Source organism: Gopherus evgoodei, chromosome 6 (assembly GCF_007399415.2).
Source record: "Gopherus evgoodei ecotype Sinaloan lineage chromosome 6, rGopEvg1_v1.p, whole genome shotgun sequence".
Taxonomy (NCBI): domain Eukaryota; kingdom Metazoa; phylum Chordata; order Testudines; family Testudinidae; genus Gopherus; species Gopherus evgoodei.
In genome coordinates this window covers 84,900,286-84,916,458 of record NC_044327.1, presented here as the reverse complement: position 1 = coordinate 84,916,458, position 16,173 = coordinate 84,900,286, and the positions used below count along the sequence as shown (strand labels likewise).

Genomic DNA, 16,173 nt, shown 5'->3' with positions numbered 1-16,173 from the left:
GTTTCTATTCCTGCTATTTCCTGATCCTGAAGGTAAAAGGGGACCTACATCCCATTCTGGACCTGCAATGACTCAAAAAGTTTCACATGGTATCCCTGGCCTCTATCATTCCTTCCCTGGATCTGGGAGACTTGTATGCTGTTCTCAACTTGAAAGACGCTTATTTCCATATCTCTATCTTCCAAGGACATAGATAGTTCCTCCATTTTATGGTGGGCCAGTGCCATTTCCAGTTCATGGCACTCCCCTTTGGCCTCTCCTCGGCCCTGCAGGTCTTTACAAAGTGCATGGCCCCAGCAGCAGCTTATCTGAGGTGTTGAGGGATCCATGTCAATCCTTATCTCGATGATTAGCTCATGAAGGGCAGATCGCAGGATCAGGTACAGAGCAGCCTCGATCTGGTGCCGGCCACATGCCGTGACCTGGGCCTGTTAATGAACTAAAAGAAATTGACCCTCGTACCAATGCAACCGATAGAGTTTATTGGGGTGGTTCACAATTCCATGTGGGCCAGGGCATTCCTTCTGGAGACCCGTTTCTGAGCCATGTTGGACATAATCTCTTATGTGTGGCCACCTGCTCATCACTGCCCGCACTTGCTAAGGCTGCTAGGCCAGATGGCTGCTTGTACTTACATGGTCCTTCATGCCTGGCTCCACCTCCGGCTATTGGTTGGCGTTGGTCTACATCCCCACTGGACTAGGTAGTCAAGGTGCTGGACCGCATCCGGGTGTCACTGGAATGGTGGCTGGACCCTGCATCAGTGTTTCAGGGAGTCCCTTTTGTGGCCCTGTTCCCATCACTGATTCTGGTGTCCGATGCTTCGGACTCTGTCTGGGGAGCCCATCTGTGTGAACTCAGTACACAGGGCTGCTGGTCGGGGGTTGACTACTCCCTCCACATAAATGTTAGAGAGCTCAGGACAGTTCATCTAGCCTGGCCTGCCAGGCTTTTTGGTCCCAATTACAAGGCAAAGGGTTCAAGTCCTGATGGACACCACCACCATGAGGTTTTATATCAACAAGCAGTGCGGAGCCAGGTCATCAGCCCTCTTCCACGAAGCCCTCAGACTATGAGACATTTGTGTGCAGCATGCCATTCATCTCATGGAAGCACACCTCCCCCAAACTATGAATGTATTTGCATATCACCTCAGCAGAACCTTCTTGTCTTGCCACGAGTTGTCTCTTCACCCCAATGTGGTCAACCAGATCTTCTGAAAGTGGAGGTCTTCCTAGGTGGACTTGTTCGTGACTCACCAGACCAGGAAGTGCCAACGGTTCTGCTCATTTTGGGGGGTCGATAGGGCTCCCTGTTGGACACCTTTCTGCTTTCTTGGTTGGGGACTCTGATGGATCTCCAGCTCCAAGATTTGTCCTTTTCATCAATTAAGGTCCACTTGGCCGCTATATCAGCCTTTCACCCTCTGTTCCAGGGCAGATTGATCTTTGCTCATAGCATGGTGGTCTGGTTCTTAAAAGGTTTGGAGAGGCTCTACCCTCAAGTCTGGGACTTGATAGGATGAAAGGTCGTCCACCTAGAGAATTTCTTCTTGGATCATAGTCTGCATCCAGCTCTGTTATGATTGGGCAAAGGTGCCTCCACTAATGATTGTAACTGTCCACTCAACTAGATCACAAGCCTTGTTGGCAGCCTTCCTGTCCCATGGGCCAATTTCTGATATTTGCTGGGCCTCCATCTGCTCATCTGTACATATGTTCATGTCTCATTATGCGCTTACCCAGCTTCAGTAGAGTGGTGTAACAAGCTGCACGTTGTGAACTCTGAGCCCACTTCCAGGGATGCTGCTTGTGAGTCACCTAGAATGGAATAGACAAGAGCAAGCACTCAAAGAAGAAAAAACATTTATCTACCTTTTGTAACTGTTGTTCTTCAAGATGTGTTGCTCATGCCCATTCTATTACCCACCCTCCTACCCCTCTGTTGGAGTTGCTGGCAAGAAGGAACTGAGTAGGGTCAGCGGTGCCTGATATACCGATGCATAAGCGGGGCACTCAAGAGAGTGCCACAGCCGGCCCTACAAATACTGCTAAGGCAAAAGTCTCTGACAACTGTGCACATCGGCATGCACACACCTAGAATGGAATGGACATTAGCAACACATCTCAAAGAACAATAGTTATGAAAGGTAGGTAACTGTTTTTATTTAAATCCATGTTTGTGGACTTGTTGCCGCCCAACTGAGGTCACCAGAAAGCCAACTAATTGGCCAAGATGTCAAACCCCTTAGCTCCTAACAGGGAAACAGAGGAGGGATGTGGGAGGGTGAAATGTCAGATACCAAGAAGCCCCAGCTAACTTCATGGCATCATTCCCCTAGTTACAGCATGCAGAGTATCATTGCAGACAGGGATTCTCATTTGCTTCTGGTAGGTATAATAGAACTGCTACGGTCTGTTTAATGTTCAGTGTGCGTTTGGTATTCTTATAAACTGTTTACATATTTGAATCCAAAGGGCTGAATTCTGAAATCCTTTTTCAGTCAAAACTCTTAGTGAACACAAGTTCCTGGATGGAACTCTCTAGTTTGAATTTGTTGGGGTTAGAGACAGTGTCAAATACTTAACGTAAACTGGTGCCGAACTTTCCTCTCCTTTGTTTAGTAGAGGTGTCAACCAATCCACTTCAGTAGAATTCCCAAGGAGTAATTTATAGAACTGGATTAAAACTAATTTAAAGAAAAATCAATTCTTCTTTCCTGCAGCAGCATACTCTACTTTATTGAACTTCTTAAGAAATCTATAATTAAATTGCAAGGGACACAATCAAGCTTTTATGGAGTGGGTTGGGTTTAGTCAGAGGCAAAGCATCATACTTAAATAAGTATGTTCAAAATGGAGGGGGCAGTTTGCACTGATTTACACACAGTGGGGAATCCTTTTGGTGGGGATACTATGGGGAATAAATAGGAGCAGACTTTAGCTCTGAATGTTTATTCAAACTAATCAGAAAGACATTGGTTAGAATGTTGCAAGAACAAGATTTCTCGGATTTCTAGTATTTTGTGGTTTCAGACGGGTCAGAAATAATGAAATCCATCTCTTCTGTAGGTACTTTCACTTTCCATCACAGCAGAAACCACTAAGGGAGGAGTCACACGAACAGTACAATACTGTAGAATGTAAACTAACCTTAGTGGAACCTCATAAAAGGTCCTGATTCAGACTTTTGGGTGAGGGTTAAGGTGTTCTGATTATATCACCCAATTGATCTAACTGTGCTGGGATAAATAAGAGAGAGGGAAAGGCAACAGAAATTTCTGTACAAGTGAATATATTATTGATTTATTTTAATGTGGGAAATCCCACTATACATTATATTTTCTTTTACCCTCCTGTTTCTGATAATGCTCTCTTTTCTTGAAAAAATTGTGCATCCTAAACTCTCAAATTAAAGGGTCTTTCTAAAATTAAATTCTAAGGAATCTTAAAAATAACTTTAATGAAAAGGGTAACTCTTCCCCCAGATTACTGAAAATTTGTCTTTTTTTCTATAGACAGGGGGTGTTCTCTCTTTAATAGAGTGCACGCTGATTGAGGAGCCAGATGTGAGTGATGATGATTGTAAGTTGCTTTAAACTGTTTATATAATTATCGCTCCAAAGCGGCTTTGTAAAAAAAGTGTTACCCTTTGTTTATTTGTCAGCACAGCAAATAATATATTTTACTTTTTTGTTAAATCTGAGAAGTAGTGTTAAAACTGCATGTAAAAACTCTTGTTAAAAATGTTTATTTTGTTCTTGGGGATGATAAAATTTCAAGTAAATAGCTGAACCAGTGTAACAAATTATTTTCTGATTTTTGTGTGGAATTTCACACTTGAGGATCTTAACTGAACAAAATCCTGGCTTGAAAGAAGACAGGGATAATTAGGTTTATCAAAGATCAGGGGGAAGTGAAAAAGTTGGCTGAGCTTGTGGAAAATTTTGTTCTGGACTCTGTGAATTGTAACTGCCATCTTGTTCAAATTAAGTAACAAAGTATATTACCTTGTTTTTTTAAATTGACTATTCATTTTGGTTCCAATCCCACATATTTAGGAACAGGGTGAACTTTGAGCATAAGAATAGTTCCATTAAGTTCAGTGATACTTCTCATGTGCTGAAAGTATAAAAAGCATGGAGAAATATTTGTAGGATTAGAGCCTTATTTAGTCATTTGGAAAGTGCAGTAATTCACAGCAACACCCATTCATTAGTACTCATGTATTGTTTCCCAAACTTTGCTTGTACTTGATGTAGGTGAAAATGTGGTCACTGCTTTGGAGGATAGTGGTTGTTGTTTGGCAGAGGGAGGTTTGAAATACTTTTTAGTGTCAATGTAAACAGTACTTTCTTTGACATATAGCTTTTAAATCACACACAACTGCTTGTTTTTTCCCTGGATTGTGAAGCAAAAGGTTCTGGGCAAGTGTTTGGTCACCTTGATTTCAAGATTGTGGTTGAACCTACTGATGCTCCTCCTTATACTGTGGTACTGTTAGCTCCTTCGCGACAGGAAAAAGCTGCGTGGACAAGTGATATAAGTCAGGTAACTTTTGTTTTTCCTTTTTTTTTTTTTTTGGTTTGTTTGGTTTGTTTCTTACCAGTAATGCTTATTTGCTGTGTGTTTCAAACTAATCTCAAGGAGCTTTTGCTTTTTTCCACGGTTTACTCGTTAGGATGAATACATAAGAAAACAAGTCTTTGCCTATTTTGACAGAGATTTTACACTTTACTTTGTAAGGATTCATTAGTGTACAGCAGAAAACTGTTTTGCAAGAGATGTGGTTAGGAATGTGAAGTGGGCAGATGAATAACCCATGTAACATAACTGGCATTCATTTTTAACAGCTGTTAATAAGTACCTGAGTGGACTTCTCTTTTGATTTAAAAAGAAGGGCCAGACCTGTTAATTTGAGGTACTGCTATCTGCAATCTAAATGAAAAATCATTTATTTGTGATTCTTGAATCAGGAGGAAAATGTCTCCATTCCATTTCATGCTATGTATATGTATAATATTCCATAGAGTAAGAGAATAAGATTAATTTAGTTTTCCCCCCACATTGATAAGAAAATTAGATTAATAGATATAATACACAAGTAAGAAATATGATAGCTTGCAGGTGATTCACTTTGTTGTGAATGAGTGAAAATGAAAAAGCATTAAAATATTTTAATGGTGTGGACATCGTTTAAAAAGAGCATTATATTTCTACATCTAGGAAACCAGTTAAAGAATTGCTAGAAACTTTTTAGGGGAAGAGGTTGAATACACAGCAAAAGAGTTTTCACTTGCTTATACCATATCTGAACAGTAGCCATAGGATTTACCTTTGATGATTACATATAAAGATTTGAGATGTCAATTTGAACTAGTGCCATCGTCCTGACTTAGAGCTCTCTCAGCCCTCTGTTAATCACAAGGAATAACTGATTAGCAATCACTGTAAAGGCAAGTTTCAGTCTGGAATTTGATGTTCTCATATAGTAACATTTCTGGTAAGTGAATCTGCTTAATATGTTTGAAATTGCTTTAAAAAAAAGAAACCCTCTGAATTGTTTTGGTCTGGATAAACAGTTTTGGAATAAAATAAATAAGACGATAAATACAATTTTGAAAAGACCTATGTGACTTAGGAGCTTAGGTCTCATTGAAAGTCAAGTGGCATTTAAACTTCCAAATGTCTAAGTCACTTACATGCTTTTGAAAATTTTATCCAGAGTTCTTGCACTGGATGAATAACGATAAAGTAAAAATATATAGCTATAATATTGACCTATTTTTTTCAATTTCAAGAGCCAAATGTTTAAAACTATAAATTCAAAGATCCTTTCAATGGCAGTTTTGTGTAGCAGCAAGAAGACCTCATACGAAAAATCACATGCATTGCAGGGATTGGTATAATTGCTTTAAAGCAGCAATGTAATCTCAGGACCTCATATTCCAGGGCCGGCTCCACAGTTTTCACCGCCCCAAGCAGCACGGCGAATTGCCGCCGCAGACGGCAGGGGCAGTCCGTGTGCCTTTAGGGCGGCAGGCGCGTTTCCGCAGCTGCTGCAAATCGGCAGCAGCTTCTATGTTTGCTGAAGCCGCTCTGGACAGCTAAACATAGAAGCTGCCGCCGAATTGCCGCCGCAGCGGAAACGCGCTTGCCGCCCTAAGGACACGCGGACTGCCCCCGCCGCCGCCGCCGGCAGTCGGGCGCGCTGCTTGGAGGCAAAACAACAGGGACTGCTGCCCCTTGTAGATCGCCGCCCCAAGCACCAGCTTGAAATGCTGGTGCCTGGAGCCGGCCCTGTCTCATTCATATTTATTTTTTTGGTTTGGTGTAGTGAAAGAGATAATAAATAAAGGAGCCCAGGGAGAGTGCGATGGAACTCCCACTAAGTTACAGGTTTTAGGATGAAAATTAAATAAGAATTGCCAAATGAGATCAGACTAGTAGGGCTTCTTTCCCAGTTTCTTGTCCATGAGGGGGCTCAGGACCAGCTGCATAGAAACCCTGTAGTAGATAATTATTGACTAAACTGTCCATAAGTGCTTTTTCCTCTTAACCCACTTCTACTACTCTGAAGGAGGGCATAGGGGCCATACTAACCGAAAGGGTAAACAATAAGAATCTTATTATTTCAGATGTGTGCAATTAGGTGTGCAAAAATGTGCAGAGCTTGGTATTCAAATGAGCAATTTTATATTGAGTTGCCCTTAGTGTACATGATTAGTCTAGTTGTGTGCATAATCATGGGTATTGCACTTACAAATAAGGTGTGCAAATGCACACACACAACTTTAAATTTAGACCCTGAATTTTACTTTTCACTTAGTGATTGGATGACTTTCCAGTATCAACAAATAAAGAAAATCAAAATGTATTGAGAATGAAGAGCAAGTATGAGGAAATGAGTTGCTGGCAAATGCCATTGCTATGATTGTTATATAGTTATCCACTCTACTGTTGCCATGGACAAGTTACTGAGCAAAAAATTAGCAATAATATGTCTTAGGAATTACAGAATCAGGAAGAAAAATTCATTCCTTCCACATCAACAACCGTTCCTTATTCTTTGCATCATTAAATAACTTTCACATACAGTACTTGTGGTGAGAACTCTTAGCCATCTATTTTCACCTTTTACTTCAGCCAGCACTGATCTGAAGCATTGGTGTCTTTGTGTTTTTTCTCAACGGTGTATTTTAAGGCATGGTTTTTTTATTTATAGCATTGCCCTCTCCTGTCCTGTTTTGACAGTCTGGGCGGAGAACCCAGGCTACCAAGACTCTGACAGAGCGACAACTGTAATATTTAAAATCTTGTTCTACCCAGTTTGTGCCTATGTGGAAATAAAGAGATCCATTAATTTGTTTTCAGACTTCTTTTTGTGGAGTTAAAGAGCTTATTTAACTGATGGGTCTTTCCCAACTTCTGTATCCTCAGGAAGAGAAAGAGTTTAAATATAGCTTATTCTTCCCTACTTTGCCTTTGTGCTGAAGTAAACATTCCGAGATTTTTCCCTACATTTTTATGTATCTCAAGAGAAAGCCCAAAGACATCTTGCAAATTTTTGCTAGAAGGGCAAAGTCAAAGACTATGACAACTGTAACTATACATAATCATCACTGTCACGCTTTATATAACAAATGTCCTTCCAAAATAATAATTTATAATAATAACAATAATAAATTAATAGTAGGATGTGGTCCAGCACAGATAAAGGGTGAAATGAAATGGAGGTTCCTGATTCTAGGAGTAGAAAAACTTCGAAAGTTCTAGTTATGATTGGACTTTGGGCTTTGATGTAAATGTGTTGTTGATACTAGAACTTGCAGAAAGCCAAGCACTTGTTGCAACAATATGGAAATGGTTATTTATAATTGACAGTGTGCTTTAGTACTATACTGAGCTTGCCTTGCTTATATGAGTCCCACTGAAGGGAATCAAGTGAGTAAAGCTAGCAGAATTTGATATAAAGGGACGAATTCAGCTATTACCTCAGGATAAATTTGGATTAACTGCACTGACTGGTGAAACTAGAACAGAATTATGTCCCAAGTTTGTACTGAGTTTTATTACTGTAATGGGAAAAAAACATCACTTCAGAATTTGTACATATTCATCTTAGTTTGACAATGTCATCATTGACTTTTGACTTTAGAGCCATTACAGGAATACAATTATAGATTCATAGATTCTAGGACTGGAAGGGACCTCAAGAGGTCATTGAGTCCAGTCCCCTGCCATCATGGCAGGACCAAATACTGTCTAGACCATCCCGGATAGACATTTATCTAACCTACTCTTAAATATCTCCAGAGATGGAGATTCCACAGCCTCCCTAGGCAGTTTATTCCAATGTTTAATCACCCTGACAGGAACTTTTTCCTAATGTCCAACTTAAACCTCCCTTGCTGCAGTTTAAGCCCATTGCTTCTTGTTCTATCCTTAGAGGCTAAGATGAACAAGTTTTCTCCCACCTCCTTATGACACCCTTTTAGATACCTGAAAACTGCTATCATGTCCCCTCTCAGTCTTCTCTTTTCCACACTAAAAAAACCCAATTCTTTCAGCCTTCCTTCATAGGTCATGTTCTCTAGACCTTTAATCATTCTTGTTGCTCTTCTCTGGACCTCTCCAATTTCTCCACATCTTTCTTGAAATGCAGTATCCAGAACTGGACACAATACTCCAGCTGAGGCCTGACCAGTGCAGAGTAGAGCGCAAGAATGACTTCTCGTGTCTTGCTCACAACATACCTGTTAATGCATCGCAGAATCACATTTGCTTTTTTTGCAACGGTATCACACTGTCAACTCATATTTGGCTTGTGGTCCGCTATAACCACTAGATTCCTTTCTGCCATACTCCTTCCTAGACAGTCTCTTCCCATTCTGTATGTGTGAAACTGAATATTCCTTCCTAACTGGAGCACTTTGCATTTGTCTTTATTAAACTTCATCCTGTTTACCTCAGACCATTTCTCCAATTTGGCCAGATCATTTTGAATTTTGACCATATCCTCCAAAGCAGTTGCAATTCCTCCCAGTTTGGTATCATCTGCAAACTTAGTAAGCGTACTTTCTATGCCAATATCTAAGTCGTTGATGAAGATATTGAAAAGAGCCGGTCCCAAAACAGACCCCTGCGGAATCCCACTTGTTATACCTTTCCAGCAGGATTGGGAACCATTAATAACTACTCTCTGAGTATGGTTATCCAGCCAGTTATGCACCCACCTTATAGTAGCCCCATCTAAGTTGTATTTGCCTAGTTTATCGATAAGAATATCATGCGAGACCATATCAGATGCCTTACTAAAGTCTAGGTATACCACATCCACCACTTCTTCATTATCCATAAGACTCTTTATCCTATCAAAGAAAGCTATCAGATTGGTTTGACATGATTTATTCTTTACAAATCCATGCTGGCTATTCCCTATCACCTTACCACCTTCCAAGTTTTTGCAGATGATTTCCTTAATTACTTGCTCCATTATCTTCTCTGGCACAGAAGTTAAACTAACTGGTCTGTAGTTTCCTGGGTTGTTTTATTTCCCTTTTTGTAGATGGGCACTATGTTTGTCCTTCTCCAGTCTTCTGGATTCTCTCCTGTCTCCCATGATTTTCCAAAGACAATAGCTAGAGGATCAGATACCTCCTCTGTTAGCTCCTTCAGTATTCTAGTATTATGAAATCTGTAAATGTAAAATCAGAATTGGAGGCTAGTGATTTGTTCAGAATTTTGATAAAATACTTAGCATGAAATCTTGATCCCATTAAAGTCAATGGAAAGACTCCCAATGACTTCAGTGTGCCAGGATTTTACCCTTAGAGTTAGTAGCATATCAATTTACTGTATATTTTTGACATGCAAGTGGCATAAGATTATTTGTTTCAGTTTGTTATTCAAGTTCTGTTTGTGTTTTTTCCTTGCCTGCTTCCCAGTGATCATAGGTAGTGTAGTAATTACAGAGAAATTAATTTTGCACAACATTTTATGAAACAAATTCTTCTCATGAAAAATATGCCATGTTAAAATGTGCTATTTCCGCCTGCATCTTTGTTAGTGCTGAGGAATACTGCCCTTTTCCTTGTTTTAATTACTGAATCTCTTGCATTATGGTCATATATCCAGGACCAGGCTTAGGAAAAATGGTGCCCTGGGAGAATTTGTGTTTTTGTGCCCCTGGTGCCTACTGCCTTCCTGGGCTCCCCCCATTGTTCCTGGCCCCCCGCTGCCTCCCCAGACCCCCCCATTGCCCCTGCCTCCCTGCTACCTCCCCAGGCTTCCCCCCATTGCCCCTGGCCCCCATTGCCTCTCCCCCAACCATTGCTTCAAACTCCCTTCTGTGACTTTGTGCCCCAAGCCTGCCCTGTTCCTTGCCTCTTGACCATGGCACCCTGGGCGGTCGCCCACATTGCCCATCTGTAAATCCGGCACTGCCTACATCACAGCTGTCATCTTTTTAGCTAAGGACTGGACGTGTCTACCTGTGGAGACTGTCAATACCACTCCATAATTGGCTAGAGGGGCCATGGATGAATTGCATGAGGCACTTTCACCGCAGGAGCTAAAAAGGCAGCTGCTGCAACACTCCCAACTCATGCTAATCTGGACAGGAAAAAAATGGTTACTTCCATTAAATATATTGTATTTTTGCATTTTGAATAACCCATTTGATAAAACCAGTACCAAAACGTTGACTGGATTAAACCCTGTAGATAAACTTTTCAAATCACAACAAAAAACTAATATACAAATAATGCAGTTTATACATATGTGGATTTGGTATTAATAGATTTTGAGTCCAGATAACACCATTATTATCATCTAGTCTGACCTCCTGCATAACACAGGCCATTTGTTATAAGATGTTTCTAAGCCAATACTTATATTCATTGTGCTTCCATTCAGTTCAATATATATTACCATGAAGGAGTAATATATATATACTTATGGTACTAGATGAATAAAATTAAAAACAGGAGGTCCACGTGGAGCTTACAGTTAGTAGTCATTGCAAGCCTAATCCAGTGGGAATATCTCCATTGACTTCCTTGGATATTTCGTCAGCCCTGTAATTTCTATGCCCAAACCGCTTTGAAAGTCTGTGGTGATGGATAGACTTGCAGATGTTATAAGGGACAGGCACTAGCTGCAGCCCTTAAAGTTTCTTTAAGAAATCGCTACAAAGTTTGTCATTTATCTTTGGCTTAAGGGCACCTCAGAAATTATACTCTGTGGGTGAGATTCTGAGCTGCACCTCTTAGAGAGGAAGCCCAGAGGGAAGTCGGGTATGCTGTCTTTAAGCCACCTTTGTGTCCTCCTGATCCTGGCTGCATAATTTAGACAGCTCTAGGGTCTAAATTACAGCAGCTTCTCTGGACTACTCTTTGGGTTGAGCAGTGCCCAGAATTTCTGCAGCGCCATGTGCTGCAGCTCCACCCCAGTCATACCCTTCTTGTCCCCAGCCCCAATCCTAGCACACCCTTTGTGCTAGGACTTGCAAGGGAGTCTTTAGAAGACAGCCATAACAGCTGTCTTTCTTAGTGCCTGCACTGGGGAAATTTGCCCGTGGCTGGATCTAAGGCTTATAGAGCCTGTTTACATCATTCTGGCCCTCTTACTGAGCATAAAGGGATCAGAGCAGGGCTGAGGATCTTGCCAAGCATGTCTATAAATCTTTCTAATTTCCTTGTAATACACCTATTGATCTTAAAAATACCACAGGGTACGTTGGAGATGTTTTAATCTTGTTGAATCAAAGCAACTTCATCTGAAGTTTAAAAACAGTTTTAGCTTATCAAACTGTGTAGACCAGTTCATCAGTTTGTGTACTTTGGAGTAGATCCGTTGACTTTAATGCATCAGTGGTGCAAAGTGAACTTGTCAGGGCAGACTGGAGAATCCTGTCCATTGAAGTTTCTTCTTCATTGTTGTTAACTTTATTTATTTTTTAAAAATCTATTTTAGCTATCTGTTCACACCCTCTGAGCACAATGTTTTAGGATTACAGCGATGAAGGAAAACGTGAAACTATATTCTTTTTACATTGTTTTCATTTTAATGATTCTTGACTTTCGTTTTCATAGTGTGTTGACAATATAAGATGCAATGGTTTAATGACCATAGTGTTTGAAGAAAACTCTAAAGTCACTGTGCCACATATGATCAAGTAAGTGCAACAAATTTTTACAGGGGAATGATGTAAGGTTTTTTTTTATTATTGAAAGCTTAACATGATGGACAGATTGAAACTTTGAAATGTAACCTTTTGTATAGTTTTGTTGAATAGGATTAATCCTACATTCCAAAATATATACCATTTTAAAAGCTTATGATTTTGGGGAGGACCTGACTCATGATTTTTTCAGACTTGGTATTGACAATACAGACTAGTATTCAGAAAAGCTCTAACTTTCAAGTATTTCTGTAGTTGTGTGCATTCTTGTTCCTTCAGATGAATAAATGTAGAATTGTTAGCTTTGAAGTATTATCATACCGGGAATATTTATTCTCTGTGATACTGCTCATGATTTTATTAATTATATTTTAAAATGTATGCAAAATTTAGGCAAGTACAAACAGGTACAGTTTGTCAAAGTACTTCTTTATAGCAGCTAAAATTTTTCTTTTTCTTGCTGTGCCCATCTTTGAGATACCATAAATTTAACTGGTCGCATCAAAATAACATTATTAATTAGAAATACACTTCTCCCTTGTCCCCCTCCCCCAGCACTCTCTTTTCATCATTTCTTTTTCCTAGAAATGTCACTTTTATTTGTAGGTAGCAATTTTCAGTACTTGATTTCAAAATCATAAGATAGGAGTACCTCTGAGTTCCCTTACTCTTTCACATGTACATTATTTACCTTTATCCACTATAAATGTTAAGAAATAGAACAGAATACCAATAGTCCTTTGTGACTTTGATTGCCACTGGGTCATTTCTCCTTCTGGGCCTACATTGTACCAACAGGTCTCTCAGTAGCACCTTATATCAGTGTTGCTCTCCCTTTCTGCACCTTAATGTATACAAAGGAGAGCATATGGGTCTCTCTCTTTGGTACATATCAGGAGGATCAATATTAGGTCTGACACTTTTTCTTTACTGTCTAGAAATAATTGACTTTTTTCTTATTTTGATGTTGTTTAATGATTCTGCAATACAAACATTACTATTACCTATTTAGTGTTGACAGTGTGGTCAGCACTTTATGAAAAATAAAAAATGACATAGTCCCCATCCCAAAGAACTCACATTCTGAACAAGCCTGATAGGATAATACCAACATACCTGCGGTCAATATCATGTTTCAGAGATTTTGTCTCCTCTCTATTTGACTTTGCAAGTGTACTGATTTTTAAAGTGTGTTATTGTTTCAGATGTCTGCACTTGATGAATTAAACAATTTCTCTGCCACTTCAGTAAGAGCCTAACAAAGAAAAATTGTGTTTTCCACTTAATGCAGGGAGGAAGTTAGGTGGAATATCTTGACTGTGGGTCCTAAGAGAACCAAAAGTGCTGCAGAAAAGATCAGCCAATGTTTTTAAAGGAACACTCAGCTTAGTCTACTCCTCTCTCCTGCAAATGAAATGTAATGAAAGCATTTTTTAGCTTACATATTTTCCTGTAATGTTAGAAACCCAGAAAATACAGTATTGCTGAATTGAATCTATGGTGATGGGTACATTAGAAATTATATATTTACAGGACAGTAAAGAATCTACTTTTTTGAAACTTGTTCTTATAATTTATTATGTAGATCTGATGCTCGTCTTCATAGAGATGACATTGATATCTGCTTCAGCAAAACATTAAATTCCTGCAAAGTGCCCCAAATTCGTTATGCAAGTGTGGAACGCCTCTTGGAGAGATTAACAGACTTGCGCTTTCTTAGTATTGATTTTCTTAATACTTTCCTGCATACTTACCGCATATTTACTACTGCAACTGTTGTACTGGAGAAACTCTCAGATATATACAAAAGGCCTTTCACTTCCATTCCAGTCAGGTAAATTCTCTTTCTTCTTCTGTCATGAGATTATTGTTAGAATAGTCCTTTCCCACCATGTAAATAATAAGAGGTAGCAGTGGATTGGGGGAATGGAACTTTTTTTTTTTTAACAATACATGGTGTATAAATATATTTCAGTTTTATGCCCTGGCCTTCGGGAGCAAATAATATAAATATGTTGTTCACACAGAGCACATTTGTGAATGTTTTTCATTAAATCTGTTTGTACTCACTAAAATTAGTTGTGCTTCTTTTGTGTCTTACTCATAGGTCTTTGGAATTGTTTTTTGCTACCAGTCAAAACAACAGAGGAGAACACCTGGCTGATGGGAAGTCACCACATCTTTGTCGCAAATTCTCATCTCCTCCCCCACTGTCACTCTCTAGAACTTCCTCACCTGTCAAAACCAGAAAACTCTCATTGACTAATTCACCACTGAACTCAAGAATAGGGGCTTTAGATCTCTCTACTTCCTCTGTTGCCAGCACTCCTACCTCAACTTACAGCCCAGCCACATCCCCACCACCCACTGCTAGCAAAGTACCACTGGACCTCAGCAAGGGCCCCTCCTCCCCCGAACAAAGTCCTGGATCCATAGAAGAGAATTTAGAGAATCCTCGCATTGATCTGTGTAACAAGCTAAGAAGAAGCATTAGAAGAGGTATTATATAACTGCAGTATATTGAGTATTATATTGGCAAATATAGTAGTCACCAATATAAACTGAACACTTAGCAGATGACTGCAACCCAGTATCTGGGCTACAGTAAATGTTTCCTACTGCTTAGTAAAGTAATTCCTTTTTGACCCTTGAAAACATTTTTCAGTAATCAAGTGCTCATATCCTTATTTTAGTTATAGTAGATGTTTTGTTCAAATTCCCAATGCTCCACTGTTTTTGGATCTGATGTCACCATAGGAATAGCAATGTGGCAGAATGGAACACACCGACAATGACCCTTCAAAGAACAGGGAGAAGAGTAAACGAGATTGAGGGGAAAGACTTCAACTATCCTGTGTGCCAAAAGAAACAGAAATTAGTTAATGGAACCTTCCCTTGTACCTTCTTGAAGTAAATGTTGTAAGATGTGCTCACTTTGTGATACGACTTGTAAAGTATTCACTTAAAAAAGAAGGGTTCTGAGCAATGTAAAGAACTCATCTACTTTGACAAGTCTTCATGATAAGATTAGCTCTGCTTTGAGTGTTTGTGCACATATATTTTCCACTGCAGGTATATGTGCACCTAGTGCACTCAAGTCAAAGACTTTTGCCAGAATTACCACTAGGCAGTGCATATGTTGGCCTCATATGCAGAGCCAAGGGCATAAAAAGGGGCATAGCCACTGCCGCCTTCTCAGTTTCTTCTTATTGCCTGTGGCGGGAGTTGAAGCTTTGCATAGGACTTTAGCTTCTGTTAGCCAGCTTTAAGAAAGAGTTTCTCTTATTGTACATAGTTATAGTTCACTTTAATGTTAGTTCTAGTATAGCTTAAGCGAGACAAGATAGGTAAGGTAATACTCTTTATTGGACCAACTTCTGATAGAGGAAGAGACAAGCTTTCGATCTATACAGTTCTTTAAGTCTGGCAAAAGAAATCAGAGAGTCTGATCTGAGTACAAGTTATGACTGATAGTCAAGGATAAGGGGTAACACATGTTGTAGGAGATCACTTGAGATGGATTGGGCAATACAAGTTAGATTGTTATGCAAAAGTGGTTTGAAATAGGCCACTAAAGGTTAGCAGGCAGGTATATGTTACAGATGGTTGTAATGAGCCATGAAACCAGTGTTACTCCCTACAGATTCATAGACTTATAGACTTTAAAGGTCAGACGGGACCATTATGATCATCTAGTTGGACCTCCTGCACAATGCAGGCCACAGAATCTCACCCACTCCTGTAACAAACCCCTGACCTATGTCTGAGCTATTGAAGTCCTCAACTTGTGGTTTAAAGACTTCAAGGTACAGAGAATCCTCCAGCAAGTGACCCATGCCCTGTGCTGCAGAGGAAGGCGAAAACCCCTCAAGAGCCTCTGCCAATCTGCCCTGGAGGGAAATTTCTTCCCGACCCCAAATATGATGATCAGCTAAACCCTGAGCATGTGGTCAAGACTCACCAGCCAGACACCCAAGAAAGAATTCTCTA

General features: G+C 39.9%; 1 protein-coding gene across 3 annotated transcripts in view; it reads left to right on the top strand.

The window, feature by feature from the left end:
- RASGRF2 (Ras protein specific guanine nucleotide releasing factor 2) overlaps positions 1-16,173 on the top strand; it is a 201,709-nt gene that overhangs the window by 91,004 nt on the left and 94,532 nt on the right. For all 3 annotated transcript variants that reach the window (XM_030567354.1, XM_030567353.1, XM_030567355.1), the window contains exons 11-15: positions 3,518-3,584; positions 4,414-4,550; positions 12,095-12,177; positions 13,769-14,017; positions 14,291-14,682. In XM_030567354.1, the coding sequence (XP_030423214.1) occupies positions 3,518-3,584; positions 4,414-4,550; positions 12,095-12,177; positions 13,769-14,017; positions 14,291-14,682 (928 nt within the window). The remainder of the gene's footprint in view (positions 1-3,517; positions 3,585-4,413; positions 4,551-12,094; positions 12,178-13,768; positions 14,018-14,290; positions 14,683-16,173) is intronic.